The sequence below is a fragment of the Orussus abietinus genome, unplaced genomic scaffold, assembly GCF_000612105.2.
Source record: "Orussus abietinus isolate OABI.00-Male unplaced genomic scaffold, Oabi_2.0 scaffold1, whole genome shotgun sequence".
NCBI lineage: Eukaryota > Metazoa > Arthropoda > Insecta > Hymenoptera > Orussidae > Orussus > Orussus abietinus.
In genome coordinates, this window is record NW_019396017.1 from 3,090,419 (window position 1) to 3,105,940 (window position 15,522).

At 41.8% G+C, this 15,522-nt stretch overlaps 1 protein-coding gene across 1 annotated transcript; it reads left to right on the forward strand.

Annotated features, from left to right (window-relative positions):
* Positions 1-4,614: 4,614 nt before the first annotated feature.
* Positions 4,615-14,861, forward strand: LOC105697921 (myosuppressin). Its single transcript, XM_012421658.2, has 3 exons — positions 4,615-4,737; positions 12,102-12,311; positions 13,022-14,861. The coding sequence occupies exons 2-3, from the start codon at positions 12,110-12,112 to the stop codon at positions 13,114-13,116; spliced, it is 297 nt and encodes a 98-aa protein (XP_012277081.1). The 5' UTR covers positions 4,615-4,737; positions 12,102-12,109; the 3' UTR covers positions 13,117-14,861.
* Positions 14,862-15,522: the final 661 nt, after the last annotated feature.

Consider the following 15,522-nt stretch of genomic DNA (forward strand, 5'->3'; position numbering starts at 1 on the left):
CGATACAGAGGGCTGGGAAATGCGCAGAAGGGCACCGAAACCGAATATATTTCCCTCCCACATTTTTTATGACTGATGTCGTCACGTGTTAATACGAGAGGGCGTAACGACGGAGGGCGTTTCGGCCTTTGTTACCAAATACCATTACATATATCAGGCAGTCCGGATACTTATTGCGGTTTTTTGACGTTTAAGACGTGACGCTTCGTTCAGCAGTTAATAGTTAAGGCAAAGAAAGGGGGTGGTAGGAATTAATCTACTTCGGAGTTATTCCATGACAGAACGTAGAATGGTGAAAATCGTAACAAGCCTTTCAGTCCCTTATTGGCGAAACGCAATGTTGGGTGTTACCGGGCTCTCCATGTAGACGTTAAATGTTTAACATTCTTTATTTACAGAGTCGAGGGTCTTCCGGGTACCCGTGGGCCGATTCTCCCCGTGGCGTGAGAAGACCAGGACGACCCTCGGGGGAGTGCACGATAATGCGTCGGTTCGTCGTAATCGAGAAGTTTCGCGTTAAAATTTGGCCCAACGAGTTCTCGCCTGCAGTCTGGGCCATTCTCGAGGGTGGAGGAGCCACCTCTCCTGCGAAAATGACCATTACTCTGAGTGAATTTGAATCGCGAAGAGGCGCGAATGGCACTCTACGGAAACGCGGTTGCCCACCCTCGGCCCTCCGTCACAACGGCCCTATTCTTCCTTTTCGCCCAGACTTTTCGCATTTTCCGAATAGACCCGGAAAAACAACCTTTTCCCTTAGCCCGACTCGCTCATTTTTTTTTTCACCACGAGTCGTTCAATAGGTACAAATCGTTCCGGCTCCGCGTTGTCTCCGACCTCTTCAAGATTATCCTGGCCTTATTTTGGAAATCATTTGTTGGGGCGAATTTTTTATTCTTTTTATTCCTCTTTTAAACTCTGAAGGGAATGAAAGGGTGCATGGGGCATATGAAATTTATGTTGTATTTGGTTATTTAACAAATTATTTAATATTTTTCGTCATAAGGTGAGCTTTGGTCGGTCTTTTACGAACTCGACCACGTGCGACTCCGCTCCGCGTCCGTCGTCGACGAAGGACGGACTGCGAATGCGAGAGAGAGCTAGGAGTTTAATGCTCGAAAAGGAGAAATCCAATTTTCTGTCTCTCCCGATGAGCACGAGACTCGACTGGAAAAAAGCGTCGGTACCTCTTTCTTAGGAAAAGGATATCGTAAAAGCGTCGATACGGTTTTTCATACCCTCGTTTAGAACAACATCCGGGATCCCCGGAGAGACTCGAGAATTTGTCACCAAGGAAAGTTTAAGCCCAGCCTCTGGGGAGCCTGCTTGCAGGGATGCAAGTTTTATTCTCAATGTTCGCCGTGGTGCAAGGGAAACTCCCGAATTACGAGGGAAATGATTAATATCCTGCCAGGGATCGGAATTATGGCCGTGTGACGTGGCCGGTGACGTCACGAAAATAACGCACATGCGGTGCTTTCCTTCCGAGTGAATTCCGAGAGTCGAAGTCGATACTTCCGGTAGGAACGTTTCTTTGGACTTGGTTTTTTTTTCATTTCTAATAGTTTTACAGTAATCCGGAAAATTAATGAATATTTAATATGTCGGCTGCTCTTAATTCCTTGAAAAGTGCAGGAAAAGTTGGGGATCTCTCGAGGTCTCAATCGAATTTTGTCGAAAGTTCGTTCAACAATACGTGTTATTCCGTTGAAATAAAATAAAAGGTATGTTTTTTTTTATATATTTTAACTGTAAAGATTTTTTCAGGATTTTTTTCTCATGGTGGAGTTAGGGTTCCGATGTTTATTCAGAGCATCGTGGAATATATTTCGATGGGTCTTTGGTACCTACTTCGTCCTGTCAATATGTATGTAGTTTCGTAATAAAAAGTATGTGAAAAACGTATGATTATAAATCTCGTTCGACGTAACTTGTTCGGACGGATTCCATGCATACCAATACATGCACTCCATGCATAACGTTGGTCACTTGCTTTGAGGGCAACTATGATTGGGATAAACTCAAACATCATCTCTAAGATCTATATGTAATATTAATGCATTTCGTAAAAATGCTGCACAACTTATGCGGCCAAAGCCTTGTTCCTTTGAACCTTGTGAAACGTGTCGCGCATATTAGAAACGTAAAACTGACATTATTAACATGCGGTCTAATGATATTCATAGACGCTTACCGAAATCTTAAATTGTAATGACACGTGTCGCAATTTACATTTCAAAAATGCGTGCACGTGTCCTTTAAAAAATTTTGAAGGTCCGGTTGCATTTTGTTTTATGCAGCGAATTATGCATTCTTTGTTCATTTCTAGTTCAGTCATTTAGCATATATCTCCGCTTAGAAATAAACGTTTCTTATTGAGCAGCCGATAGATACGCAAATCACATCGGTGGATTACATCGAGTATCGTAGTTGGTGTAAAGAGTTTTTACATCGTCCTGTAACTTTGGCATAGAAGTTTGCTAATAACTCCGTTCTTGAAGGCAGGATGAAATTCCTGGTATCAGATATCAGCTTTGCTGACAACTTAGGAATCTGCTCCAGAAAACCTTGTCCGTGGTCGGGAAATATTTCTGGCCTAGAAAAAAAAATTTAATAATTAGAGGGTTTATAGAAAAAAATTAATAATTAGACGGTTCATAAAAAATTTAATAATTTCACGGTTTATAGCAAAATCCTTACAGCGCGAAACGCTCGTTTTTAGGGAAAACATTGAAAATCAGTCTCTGGCTTTCACGTATGTATATTTCTTCACGTTTGTAGGCTCTGGACCAGCCAGCAAGCGGGAAAAGGCAGCAACAGGTTGCATCTCCCCACATAAATTACAAGTTTAAGAATATGTACGACAGCACCAGCGACATTGCAAAAGTTTTGCGGTCCCACGCATTTGTACGTGGAATGAAGTCTCGTTCCATACTGAAAAAGAGACTTGGAGTGTTAAAAAACGCACTGGTCATTGACAAACCCATCGTCACGGTTTTACAAAATACGTTTAATAATTTTAGTACCTGCACTTAGCTCGTAAAGGTGAATTAATGGAGCTCCCTTTCCTATCTTGGCCAGGGAATTTTTAGATGGTCTCCCGTCGGAATGAAAGAGGCCACGGGTCGAGGATTTCCCGCGAGGCTGGAAGAGTGACTTTTAACAATTTATAATTGTGTAAATAAAGTAAAGGAGACAAATTTGAGAGCGTCCGTGTCTAGACTGTTAGACGGTTTCTGGAAGACCTCGAGAACGGATGAAAAATCCGCTCCTTCCCGCGAAAATGATATCACCCGACGACTTATTGCCGCCATCTTTTTCTTCGACTTCCTTTATCAAATCGCGATTGTCGGCACGTCTCAAAGACAGGTAAAACACCGAAATCAGTTTTCTAAATGTTATTATTAATCAATTTATACGTAGCAGATGAACAGGCTAATTATAGTTGCTGATTTAGTCGTGCATACGAATTAGTAATGACAATCGTGTATAATTCGTTCATTCACACGATCAAATCATGCATAAGGTCGATCGACGTTGCAAGGCCAAACCTTGCACAAATGTTTAGTCATACATAACATTTATTCCGCATGAGATCATACAGGAGATCCATATAATTTTTTTTTACTGCCGAGGAAATTGGCGTCGAAGTAATGTTCCATTTTTTTTTAGGTAATTCCTTCGGAATCAACTTTTCAGTTGAATTTTTAGTGTATTATCCCGGGAGTGATCCTGGTCGCTGTTGATCGTTTCCACGTACTCCAGCACCGTAGTAAAAAAGAAATCCTCAAGGCGTAGTAATCTAGGGAGATGTAGGGGAGCCATTTCGAAGGCCACAAAACTACGCATAAATCTTATAGAGATCCCTTAGAGATAGGACCTTGTATGCCCTATCGAGTTAACCGAAAGCGGAGGTCTGAGCGGATCCGTACATGATATTACGCAAATTTTATGAGCATGCCGGTTTAACGTACGAATCAAATTGGAGCGCACTGTTCAATTTACATGGCCTCTCCCTCTGTCCCTCTCCATCCACCTCTTCTTATACATTCTTTTTCTATTACCTCCTTCACCTGAAAACAGAGGTAGCGTTCACGCACTTTTTCGAGGTAGTAAGTTAACAAAATAACCGTTTAAATTCATATTAATTCATATTAATCACCAGAAGCGCACAGAAGCGCTAAATATCCATTGGGACATTAACAAGTGCTGGATGCTGGTTTATTACGTCTTTATTGACTTACATTATTAATGCCAAAAAATTATCTTATGTGTTTTAATTTTTCACGTCCATTTCCGTTCTATTGATGTTGTGTAGGGTGTTTTAGGGATAAGTAAGGATACATGAGTGTACCGTATTTCAGTGATAAGTAACGATATATGGGAGGGCAGGATCTCTTGTCGATTCCGGCGAGGTAGAGTCGTGGTTTCTCATCACGACGGAAATGATGACATTATACGAAATTCCGAAATAAAAAAATTTGCCGAAGGGAGGGGCAGTTATGCATAGCTCTACGGTTGTACGGCTCCCCTTGGAACGCGCATGGCAGCCCCACGTTGCGTATTTAAGGGCTGATAGTACGCGCTTCTCACCACTGTACCGCCACCCGCAGACCAGGAACACTCCCCAGTGCTTGCCGGAAGTCTTGAGCATTCGATATCTCGAACTCAAGTCCCTCGAGTCGATCCTCGGCCAGCCAATATCTGCACACAAGTCCCCGGCAGACATTCCAACAGGTTAGTCACGGAATAGCCTCATATGCCATGCGGCTTTCCTTTTTGCAACTTTTGCAACAAAGTACCGCCGATTTATTTCATCCCAGCAAAGACGTCCCCGATTTTTAGAACTTTCCGTAGATATTACTCTTTAGGAATTTCCGACGGAACGGGTTTTACTTTTATCAATGGTTTTCCGTGCATGGAAGTAGGTCTTCGAAAATTGTGACTTTGCCAGAAAATCCGGGACTCTTTATTTATAAATTAATGGCGGTATCGAGTGCCCGGGATCGAATGGATGTTACTTCGGGTGGTAGGAAAAAATGTTATTGGAAATATGATAAAAATTTAAACCGTATATCGTGTACTAAACGGTCTCAAATTCGGGGATGATTTTACAGCCCCCAGAGAAGAACGCGATACTTCTCGAAAAAATAAAATCTCTACCACCGTACGTTTTGGAAAATGCGTCGCGCTCCATTTTCGACGCGCTGGGGGAGCTTTTAAAAACTGAAACGAGATATTAATTGAATTTCAGCAGGAATGTGTAGAATAACTTTTATTTTTTATACATTTTTTCGTGACGAATACGCGCCTGCGGAAATGTAATTGATACTAACGGGGGAAATATTCCAATGAAAAATTCCTCTTATAGTTGTAAATTGTCGACAGCGGACGTGGATTGTCTTTCGTAAGGGAAAATAGACTACTTTTGTGTACATTGTAAATACAGGAGGTACAGAGTATTTTCTTCCAGCCTTGTACACTGCGCTGCAACGGGTAAATAGACTGAATCACGATAATTCACTTCTCACAAATTAAATCACTATCGATCCAGATGTCGGACTCATCCTCGTCCGTCTGAGAACACGTGTAGGATGTTACCTTTCTCTTTCATTTGTTATCCACTTGTTTCCCGAGACCTTCTTAATCACGTCCTTTCTTTTGGAGAAAGGGCAAGTAACACCCCCGATTTAGTAGATCGAGCACTTACCAAATTTGTTCGCCCTCCATGCCTACATCAAATTACTGAACAATTCTGAGTTTATTTTCTTATACTCAAAGATTCACTTTAATTAAATAAAGGTCATTCTCAGTTGCAATTTAATATCAGACGGCAAGTGGTATTCTTCAAATTGCTCAATTTGTGAGTATTAAATTTTATATAACGTCTTGCAACGTTTCTGAAATTTCTGAAGGCACGATGATAAATATTAATCACGCGTACTGCAGGAAATATTTATTATTTTTAGTCAAGTTAGACGAGAGGAGGATCTTTTACGGGGAAAATAATGTATTCAAAAATATTATTGCCAGCAGTAGAAGACTGTGGCTTTCCGGAAAGTAGGGAAATAAGAGCGATTGGAAACGCAGTCGATACGAGGCGGTACCGCTTTCCTTCGTTGCCTTGAAAATTGAACTTGAATTGAATTTCGTTTCCCTCGGTCACACGGGGACATTTTGTTACGCAAGTACGTAATTGTCGTGCGAGTGGGAAGCGCAAGAGGAAGACGAATAGGAGCCTTATTTAAATATTTTCGATTTCATGCTCCGGTTTGCCTCAATTTCGCCTCCCGCCGATAAAGTTGCATCGCACGATCGCATCTCTATCACGGCTTTATCTACGTTAGCCTTATCGTACGTTTTTCAAATTCCACCACTACCTCTCATGCATATAGCACCAAAAAATCAAAAGTAATAATCATTTTTTAAGCAGCTGCAGCGCATAAAGCGTTGCATGGAAAAGTAAGATAAATCTTTCGTTTTGCATTTTGAATCACTTTTTATGGTATATCGTGACCCTAGGCTCTCATAGGGAAGGGAATGCGAAGAAATAGACATAAGTAAGACGCTTTTCCCTAGGGCTAGGGAAAATTCCCACTTGCGGGAATTCGGGACCTCAAATTCTCGCTCTTAATCGCTCGAATTTCTGGCTAAACGCTTTGAACGCCACTTGTGGGAATTTCCTTAGAAAATTTCCACTTAGGGCTTTGCCACTTCCCTTTGTGAGAAGATGATAATTCACTGCAGGGAATTCTATTTAGTGCCCCGGGACACGCGAGAACGCTATTTCTTTGTGAAGCATTGCCATTTAATGCCGAAATAGACAAAGCCTTCTTAATCATGAAGCTCGATGAAATCAATCGGTCAATGTCGCTTGCAAAACGACGAAGAGTGATTTCGAGGTGTTCGAACTTCCTTCCTTCGGGTTTACAAGTTTTCTACACAGTGAATTCGTATTTCCACGTACAGATCGACGCGGAGTAAATTGCTCGCCATTTTCCTCTTGACTGGATCAAAATTCGATGCTAATTATTCTAATCAAAGTCTGACGTTATTCCGCCTTGTTTTATGTTTAAAACTTGGTTCCTGGTTGAAATGAAAGTAAATAGGTTCCAAGGAAATGAAGTCAGCTTGGGGAATTGTTATATCAGTACCGTTCTCTTGGTAAATAAACGCTATTTACCCTATTACAAGCAAGATTGCTTCCCATCGCAATTACATAGAAGACTGCAAATGTTGCGAATTGTAGCGCGATTCTGTATCTACATTTACGGGGATATAAATTATAATGTAAAATATGTTCCTTCCGGGCGCTATAAAACGTTGTAAAACATGCATGGAGCTGCATTCATTAATCTAACTCTTGCAGGGACATTACCGTGCATCCCTATTTCTGTAAATATTGCAACGTCGAGTGTTCACAGCAAACAATTTATGACGAAGTTCACGTAACAAGTTATACATGTCGATAATTTACGCAGATATTCGTTATAAAACGCGACGATCCATCCTGATTGGCTTCGAAATTTACTGGCGATAATGTTTATTTATATAACCTTCTTTACCACAGCGGCAATTTTGCGACGGATAAATATGTAACGAACATCGACAGTACATTTTGAAGGGCCGCTTATGACGATTCGATTGGGGAGCTCTCTATTTATTTGAATTTCAAAGACACGGTCTGCATGATCGCAATAATTTGTTTTTTGAAAACTTGTTAACTCCAAGCTACGTCGTACTGCTCGGTTTGTAATATGCTTGTAACAATATTTACCCTCGTGAATGTTTCACAGGTAGTCAACAAACGGTAATGACAGTACCCGTGCACAATTCATTTAAATTTACTGCGATGGAAAGTATACAAATGTCTCCTGGGGTGCAAACAAACGTAATTAAGCACAAGGGACAAAGGTTGATTGTCGGCAGACGGCAAAGAATTTTGTGATCATTTCAAAAGCAGTCTTAAACTGCTTATTTTAAAAAAGGCACCGCATAAAATCACCTAAAGTCCTTTTGCAAGCAATGCAGTTTTTTTCTTTTTCTTTTTTTCATCGCGACAAGCGAATGCTAAATATTCGGGAGGCGAGAAAAAATTAAACACTTCCGGGTTTCGTATTCCCGGTTCCGGTAATGTCTTTTCGAGGGGGTTCTCCTACAATTGCCGTCCCTTAATTGATGATGTTTCGTGAACGTCTCGGTCCACTTCTTGCACCCTTAGGACCTTTTCTTCTCCGCAAAACTCGGTAGATGCGAGCAACATCGTCCGAGACATCGAAGCAATTATTATAGGAAGACAAATGAGAGACAACCCCGGAAGCCTTTTTCGAAATAAATCACAAGGTGGGTTTATCCATATAAAAATGACAGGAAGAAATAAGAATTGGTTAAGTCCTTCCACCCTTTACCTCGTGTCGCCCTCGATAAGCATCCCTTCAGGAACTCCGTCGCCCAAGCTTATAATTACTCTATCGTAAAATTAATCAGAATGGTAATTATCCCGACTCCTCCTGTACACAACATCGTTATGCAAATCTCTTTACTTTTCTCTAACTTTGGGGTAAACGGAAACGCGTTGTATATTTTTTCTCATATAAATATGTATCTGGGTCCGAAAACGGATATCAAAAATTTTACGAGAGATCACGAACAGTCAGAAATTTTTCTAAATTCGAGAAATGTCTGAGAAGGGTTGGAGGGCTTCATGAAATGGCAGTCGATCGAAATATAATGCATATAGACATATCAATGGTTATCCTTGCCGTTGGGGGTAGAACAGCAACAGGTTGCCTATCACGACGCATCACATCTCGGGTTCATGAATATAAAACCTATTATTGCAAGTACACCAGAAGCCCTATTGATACGCCCATCAAATCACTAAACCGGGATTTCAATCGCAGAAATATTACCATTATATAATAATCCCCTAAATGATTATTTCTTCCCGTCCTAGGAACTCCCTCCAAGAGATCCGGAGAACGTGAAGTATAGATAATAAATTTAAAAGAATTGATTATCCGCCCGAAATAAAATTAATCCAGGAGTATTTATTTCGGAAAAGTAAATTAACGATCGCTTTAGATTTTCGAGTCTACAAATTGCAATAAGTATTCATGGAAGCCTCGATTGAGAGGTCCGACAATGAAATTGTCCGATAGGAGGGAATGCCTCGACGGTCGTAACAGGCTTCCCCGTAAATCGAGTAAAATTAACCCAGGACATAATCCACGATTCAGAATTAAAGTGTACACGACGGCGAGAGAATAGAATCTCCCTAGTAATCGATTTACCTCCATTGGCCACGAGCGAGTCCTCGATGGACGTGAATACGAATCGGAGCCCGCGAAAATTGAAATAGATTCGAGGCCGCCGCGAGGTTGTTGGGGAAGAGCATCGGCAATCGAAAGAATTTTCCATTTAATTATCAGCCAGGAAATTGTGCGACCGGGACGAAATGGGAAATGACTAATCGAACCCAATTTAATGATTCGATCCCACGAGGCTGCAGACGGCTCAGACATTGCGCTACAATTTTTTTTACAATTTCTGCACTTAGGGTGGCGTCTTTGATCATAACGTATAATGGCCGCCGTCCTCGGAAATTGTGTGATTAAGTTTGATATAGAGTACCAATCGTAGACATTCGAATGGCGCATGTCTTATTCGAGTTTGAGGGAGTGCCCGGAAATATTGTTCGGTGACAAAAATTCTATCCGGAAGAGTGCGACTTCTCGCTCCAAGAAAGTTCATGCAGGAAGATATAACTCCGAGCTATATAAGATTCCACCGAACCTCGGGGCATCAAAGTTTCACGTCCGGTGGTTGACGTGCATTTATTATCTCAACTTCATTTCCCCGTCCTGGAGCGACGTTCTCACCTCGTCCATGTTGGAGACATTTACCATTTTCTGAAACTATACCTCCAGGGTACGGCGTCTTACCGACGTCGTAAGGGGCAAAGAGCGGAGGGCGACATCAAGAAGCTGCTTTTATTCTCACGCAAAATCAAACGATATTCCCGATATTGCATTCCTCTCCTACGGTGGAGCGAGTAATGGCAGAATGTGAAGTACACCCGACATCAACCTTCTACGCAACACCACGGTTTAATGAAATCCACAAGCAGATCGTGATATTAACACAATGCCGTGAAAATGAAAATTCCCAGGAGTCCATTTCATTTTTTGAAGGAAACTTAATCCAGCTTTACGACCTCCGTGAGATGTATTTCCCTCCAGCCGCGAATCGTCCGACCATTCGAAGAGAGCCTCACGTCTTCCTCATCTGCGGAATATAAGATCTCTATATAAAATCTATCGACATTGCGATGTATGAAACTTATTATAAGACAATGACATACATGCACCCGAATTGCACGGTAGCTCTTTTTACTACCCTTACGCGATAACGGCGGTTTAGTCATTGCATTTATATATATAAAGGGAGGATATGCAAGTCGTCTGGAGGGACTTTAGAAAATCATTTCATGTAAATGACAATGGGTCTTGCCACGTCGAACGACTCATCGGGGACTCATAAATGACTGCTGGAACTGGCAACAAAGTCCACTCGTAAGCCGGACTGCTAGATTGTGTTTTATCAGGGTTGCTTGTAGCGTCACATTATTCATCGCTATTGTATACAACGTCGGGCTTGCCTATTAACTGAGTAAACGCGCCTCTAAACGCAGATATGAGTCGCAAAAGTAAATTCCCTTAGCGCAGAGCTTCGGGTACAGGGAGAGAGTGTAAGCGAATTACCTCGGATGCGAAGCTAGATAATAAATAAATGTTAGGTAGATGGTTGATGGAAGATACCTCTCATCTATCTCGAGTAGATATGCAAAATCGTACCCTGGCTCGATTAATCCTTGACAACGTTGACTCGGGGGGCTCTTGCTAAACTCTAAATCGGGAAAGTCAGACGAAACTTTTTTCAATTATTTACTCATTTGCCGAACTCGAAGACTATTACTCGCCAGCCCGAGGCCTCGATCAGCCGGTCATCTGAAAAAAGAAATAGGACGTCGGAAACGATGATATTGGATTTTAAACGAACGTCGCAATCAACGGGAAGACGTCTCGACGTATTTCCGGGGTAGCTGGAGATGGGCATCGGCGTTTCACCGTTTATTACCATCCGCAACTTGGACTCAACGTTTCCTTTTTCGTTTCTCCCCCTGGAGAAAATCCAGGATGGGTTCAATTAATACGGACGATCGCTCGAAAGGACATGCAGGGGTTTAGAGTACCTTTTGAACCCCGAAAAAATTCCCGTCGGGACCCTGATAAGAGTTGGGCCGACCTAATCTCGCGGTGTCCTTATCCGAAGGAATTGATTTGGATTCCGAGCGAATCGGTTTAATTGAATTTCATCGAAAGTCCCGGCGCGTTCCTCGGTTGCAATGTAAGGTCCGGCCAATACCGCCGGCCAATACCTTTTTTTTTTTTGGCAATAAATCTTTCACCCGAAGTCGGTCCTTATTCCTGATTAAATCCAGGAGAGCCGGTGTCACGCGGCGGGAAGATTATGGGGAATATACAAGGCGGGGCCGAGTCAAGGCACCGGGAAAACTGGAGGAAGATATCGCAATAACTAAGAAAGATTTACGTCTAACTAACGCGGGAGGTCCTCTCGCGGGCCGGAAGTTTCATTTTGCGAGTATACCGGAGGTATTGCACCCAGTAAATCGTTTAGGTCCGTCCTACCACGTGGCGTTGTCAGGAATCCTAACGAGCCAACTCCTGGAGTGGCCCCTCCACCGACGCCACAACTGGGCGATAATGCTAATACTAAATCTAATTACCGAAACGGAGCATCGAGGTTACCGGGAATGCAGATTCGACTCTCTGGATCTATCCCCCCGACTATTTAACCAAAATTATCAATAATGCGGCATTATTGATAATAAGGATTACACGTTGCACAATGGCGGTCCGTCCATTTCTCTGACGAGTGAAAATCGGGTACCATGTTTTATCCTCACTTTTTACTGGGATATATGGTTAATAAATAAAAATCGGTTTCTTGTGGGGATTTTGTTTAATGATACACTGTAGTTGGTTCGGAGTGTTTCAAGGATTCGGTTTCTTTTTCAGTTTCAGACATGAAGTGCAATACCGCAATGGCGTCCATGGCGTTTGCGACGATCCTGCTCGTCCTGTCGGGACATTGCTACGCAATGCCTCCTGCTCAATGCAGCTCCGGTGTCCTGGAAGAAATTCCCCCAAGGATTCGCAAAGTTTGCGCCGCTCTGTCCACCATGTACGAGCTGAGTGCTGCCATGGAGAATTACATCGAAGACAAAGGTAATGGGGAATAAAGCTCGACATTATCGCTGGAAGAAAATTCAACTCGCTACTCGCTAAGGGAAAATGCTCTTATCGGACAGGGACTGTTTTATACATCCTGAAAATCTTCGATCCTTTAAATGTAAAGTCTAAGATACGTCGATGGAATAACGTTCCACGGCGTATCTTACTTTATCCGAGGGCTTAACAAAAACGAACGATAAAGCTAACTTCCCATCGAGTGCTTCGGTTACGACGCACTGAAAACTCCAGAACGGTTGATTTCTCATTCACCTGAAACGAAGTACAGGTTTTCGAGAGAGCCGTCCACTTCTTGAAATACTCACGTGTTCATTCACCGGTGTACTTCCGGCATTTATTATCGTTGCGATCGACGAAACTGACGTCTCCGCTATCGATTGAATTCCGATAAAGGAGGTCGTTTCTATTGAAGTCGCCGAGGAGAGTCCTTTTTCTCGTACGTCCTCAGAGCGAGGTCTGCATAACTCGTTACACGGGCGGAATTGAATGTAGATCGGTGAAAGAATTTGCATAATTTCCGCCGCTTCGGAGAAGACGTATGAGACAGGCTTTGGTGTCCTTAGAGTCGAAATGGACGAATTGGAGCGCTCTTTGACGGTGCCCTGTACCTGTAAATTAAGTAAACGCGTGGTAATTAAGCTCACCTCGTACCTGTGGATCGCACATGTCACGTGTTACGTAATTAGTTCCAGTTCTACGAGAAAACATCCCCTTGCCGGAGAGTGCTGTCAAACGTCAAGACGTCGACCACGTGTTTCTCCGTTTTGGCAGGCGACGCTAGAGATGTCAGGAGTGCCAAAAAATCCTGTAAGAAACCAACGCGGGGCCCTTCCATCTAGTTATCGCCAAACTAATAGTAATTTAACTCGAATTTCCTTAGTCCGATCCTCGTAGGTGTGTCCGATTTGATTATTTTCGTGGTTCATCGCTTGACTTATGTCGACTGTCCGTAGACTAGACGTCTGATCTACGTCCGCAAAGAATCTCGAATCAATGTATGGTGTCATCGTTCCTATGCAAAGGAATGCGTATCAATGAATTTCCTAGGTCAAAGTTAACCGGCGACGAGCCTGTCGTTTTCCTTTTTGCAATTAACGGGACGTTGATTATGCATACACGGATCATGCCTCTGAAACGCCAACAAAAGTCTGATTAGTGTATTAGGGGATCAGAGAACGTGAGGAATCTGTATTTTTGAAAACTAGCACTTGTCCACTCGATTTTTTATTTATGCAAGTCTGCCAGGTTTTATTTTTCTCTCTCGGAGTGCTCGAACTGAGATTTCTTTGCTCCACGTTGGGATGCAACGATTAGAGTCAATTATTATTTATTAAGGAGATTTTGTTTTTTAAGCAGAGCTTTTATAGCAGGTTCGTAAGTCAATGATAATATCTTGGATCGGTCAATGGTACCAAAGAGGGTCTATTGGCTTTCCAGGATCTCGAGAAGAATCGTAGTCGTGTTTGTTTGAATTGCGACAATGTATATCGTAATGGCTAAAAAATTGGACTGCTTCTTTTTCTTACAATTCGAGCGCAATGACGCTTGTGAGAAAATCGTTAAATACATACGTACTTCGTTTTCCTGTTAGATTGCCCATTGGTCTTCCTGGATGTCGCCCGTTTTACATAAACACACAAAACGCAACAGTATTATATCAATGTACCAAAGCTATTTGACGTGAATAAAGGGAAGATTTAACTTAACAATTAAATGCGCAGCGTAATCGATATGACTTGACTCTCCCCAATTTTAGGGGAAAGTTCAAAGCTTTCGCTTCGGTGTGTTCGATCGTTCGTCCTAATGTAAACTAAAAATTATAAACTATTAAATTTGCTCGCGCGAAGTTAAGTGTAACTTTCCTGTTACAGTCGGAAGAGTTTTATCGCCGGCTAGCCGAGGCATTGTTTCTTCCTTAATGTTAAGAATTTATGTAAATTTACTTTCTGCGCAATTCGTTTGAACTTCCGCAAATCCGACATTGAATTTCATTGGCTCCTTTCACGAACTTGCACATTTTAATATTTCCATGCATTGATAATTATTGCCGGGGATAACGCAATGGAATTCAATGGCGGTCGGATTAAGACGAGCATGTGCGTGCAACTAAAAATTGTAACAAATGATTTTGAAAAGATGTTCTTTCTCTTGAAATTTTTACTTGCACTTGCACGTCAATTATAATATAAGCTTGTTTGCCCTAGCCTTTGTTGAATCTTAGCTTTTCACAGCCTAGTAGGTATTTTTTAATGCTGAACAATCTTCTTTATTTTTAAAGCGGACGCGGTCGCGGTGCGTGTAAATTACTATGAACGATCATGTGTATATCTCTTCTAACATTAACGAAAACGACATTGTAATTCCCTTAAACAACCGTATCTCCCACAATACCGACAACGCTTCGCACCCCGTATGGGGATTTAATTAACAAATGTTAATACTCAGAATGTTGCTATCCTCCGATAGTTGTTTCCACCACGAGGCTGTTGGTCCGCGAAGTAAGAGATATTGATTTTTATTAACACGGCTAATGTAATGAAAACATGTATGTACGATTATGAAATGATTATATATTTATTACAAAATATACATATACGTATCTATATATATATAGACACACACACATAAAGTTCCTCTCTGAAAATACGGCGAGGTTGTGGCGATTATTTTTCCCGAAATCGTTCCCGGAATTCTGTTCTTTTCTTTTCCAAAGCTTCATAACATTAAATCCTTATAAATAATTCCGTAAACGGGGAAAAGAGTAAGAGTAAAATAGAAATAAAGAATTCTGTTCTTTTCTTTTCCAAAGCTTCATAACATGAAATCCTTATAAATAATTCCGTAACCGGGGAAAAGAGTAAGAGTAAAATCCATCCCCCGGTTAATTTCGACGTAATTTCGGAGCAGAAATTAATCGGGCGCTCTCATAGGATTTCTGAGAAGCAATCAAAGTCTCCATCGTACCATTTAATAGAAGTTGCTTGCGCAACTGCTCTGAAAATCTTATATGAGGGATAGGACACCATTGCGGTACACTTTGGCACAAAACTTTCTAAGAAGATTTCCTTCTTCCTCGATGGTCTTCGAGGAGGATATTCCATAGAATCCGTGTCATACCGAGGCATAAAGTGTTCAAAAGCCTCAAAAGACTTTCCCGAGAGCGTATCGCAACTTTGATATCGACGGA

Excerpts from the sequence above, each read along its gene's own strand:
- LOC105697921 (XM_012421658.2), top strand. The coding sequence starts at position 12,110 with ATGAAGTGCAATACCGCAATGGCGTCCATGGCGTTTGCGACGATCCTG. Across the intron at positions 12,312-13,021 it reads GAATTACATCGAAGACAAAG|TTCCAGTTCTACGAGAAAAC; the intron begins GTAATGGGGAAT and ends TTACGTAATTAG.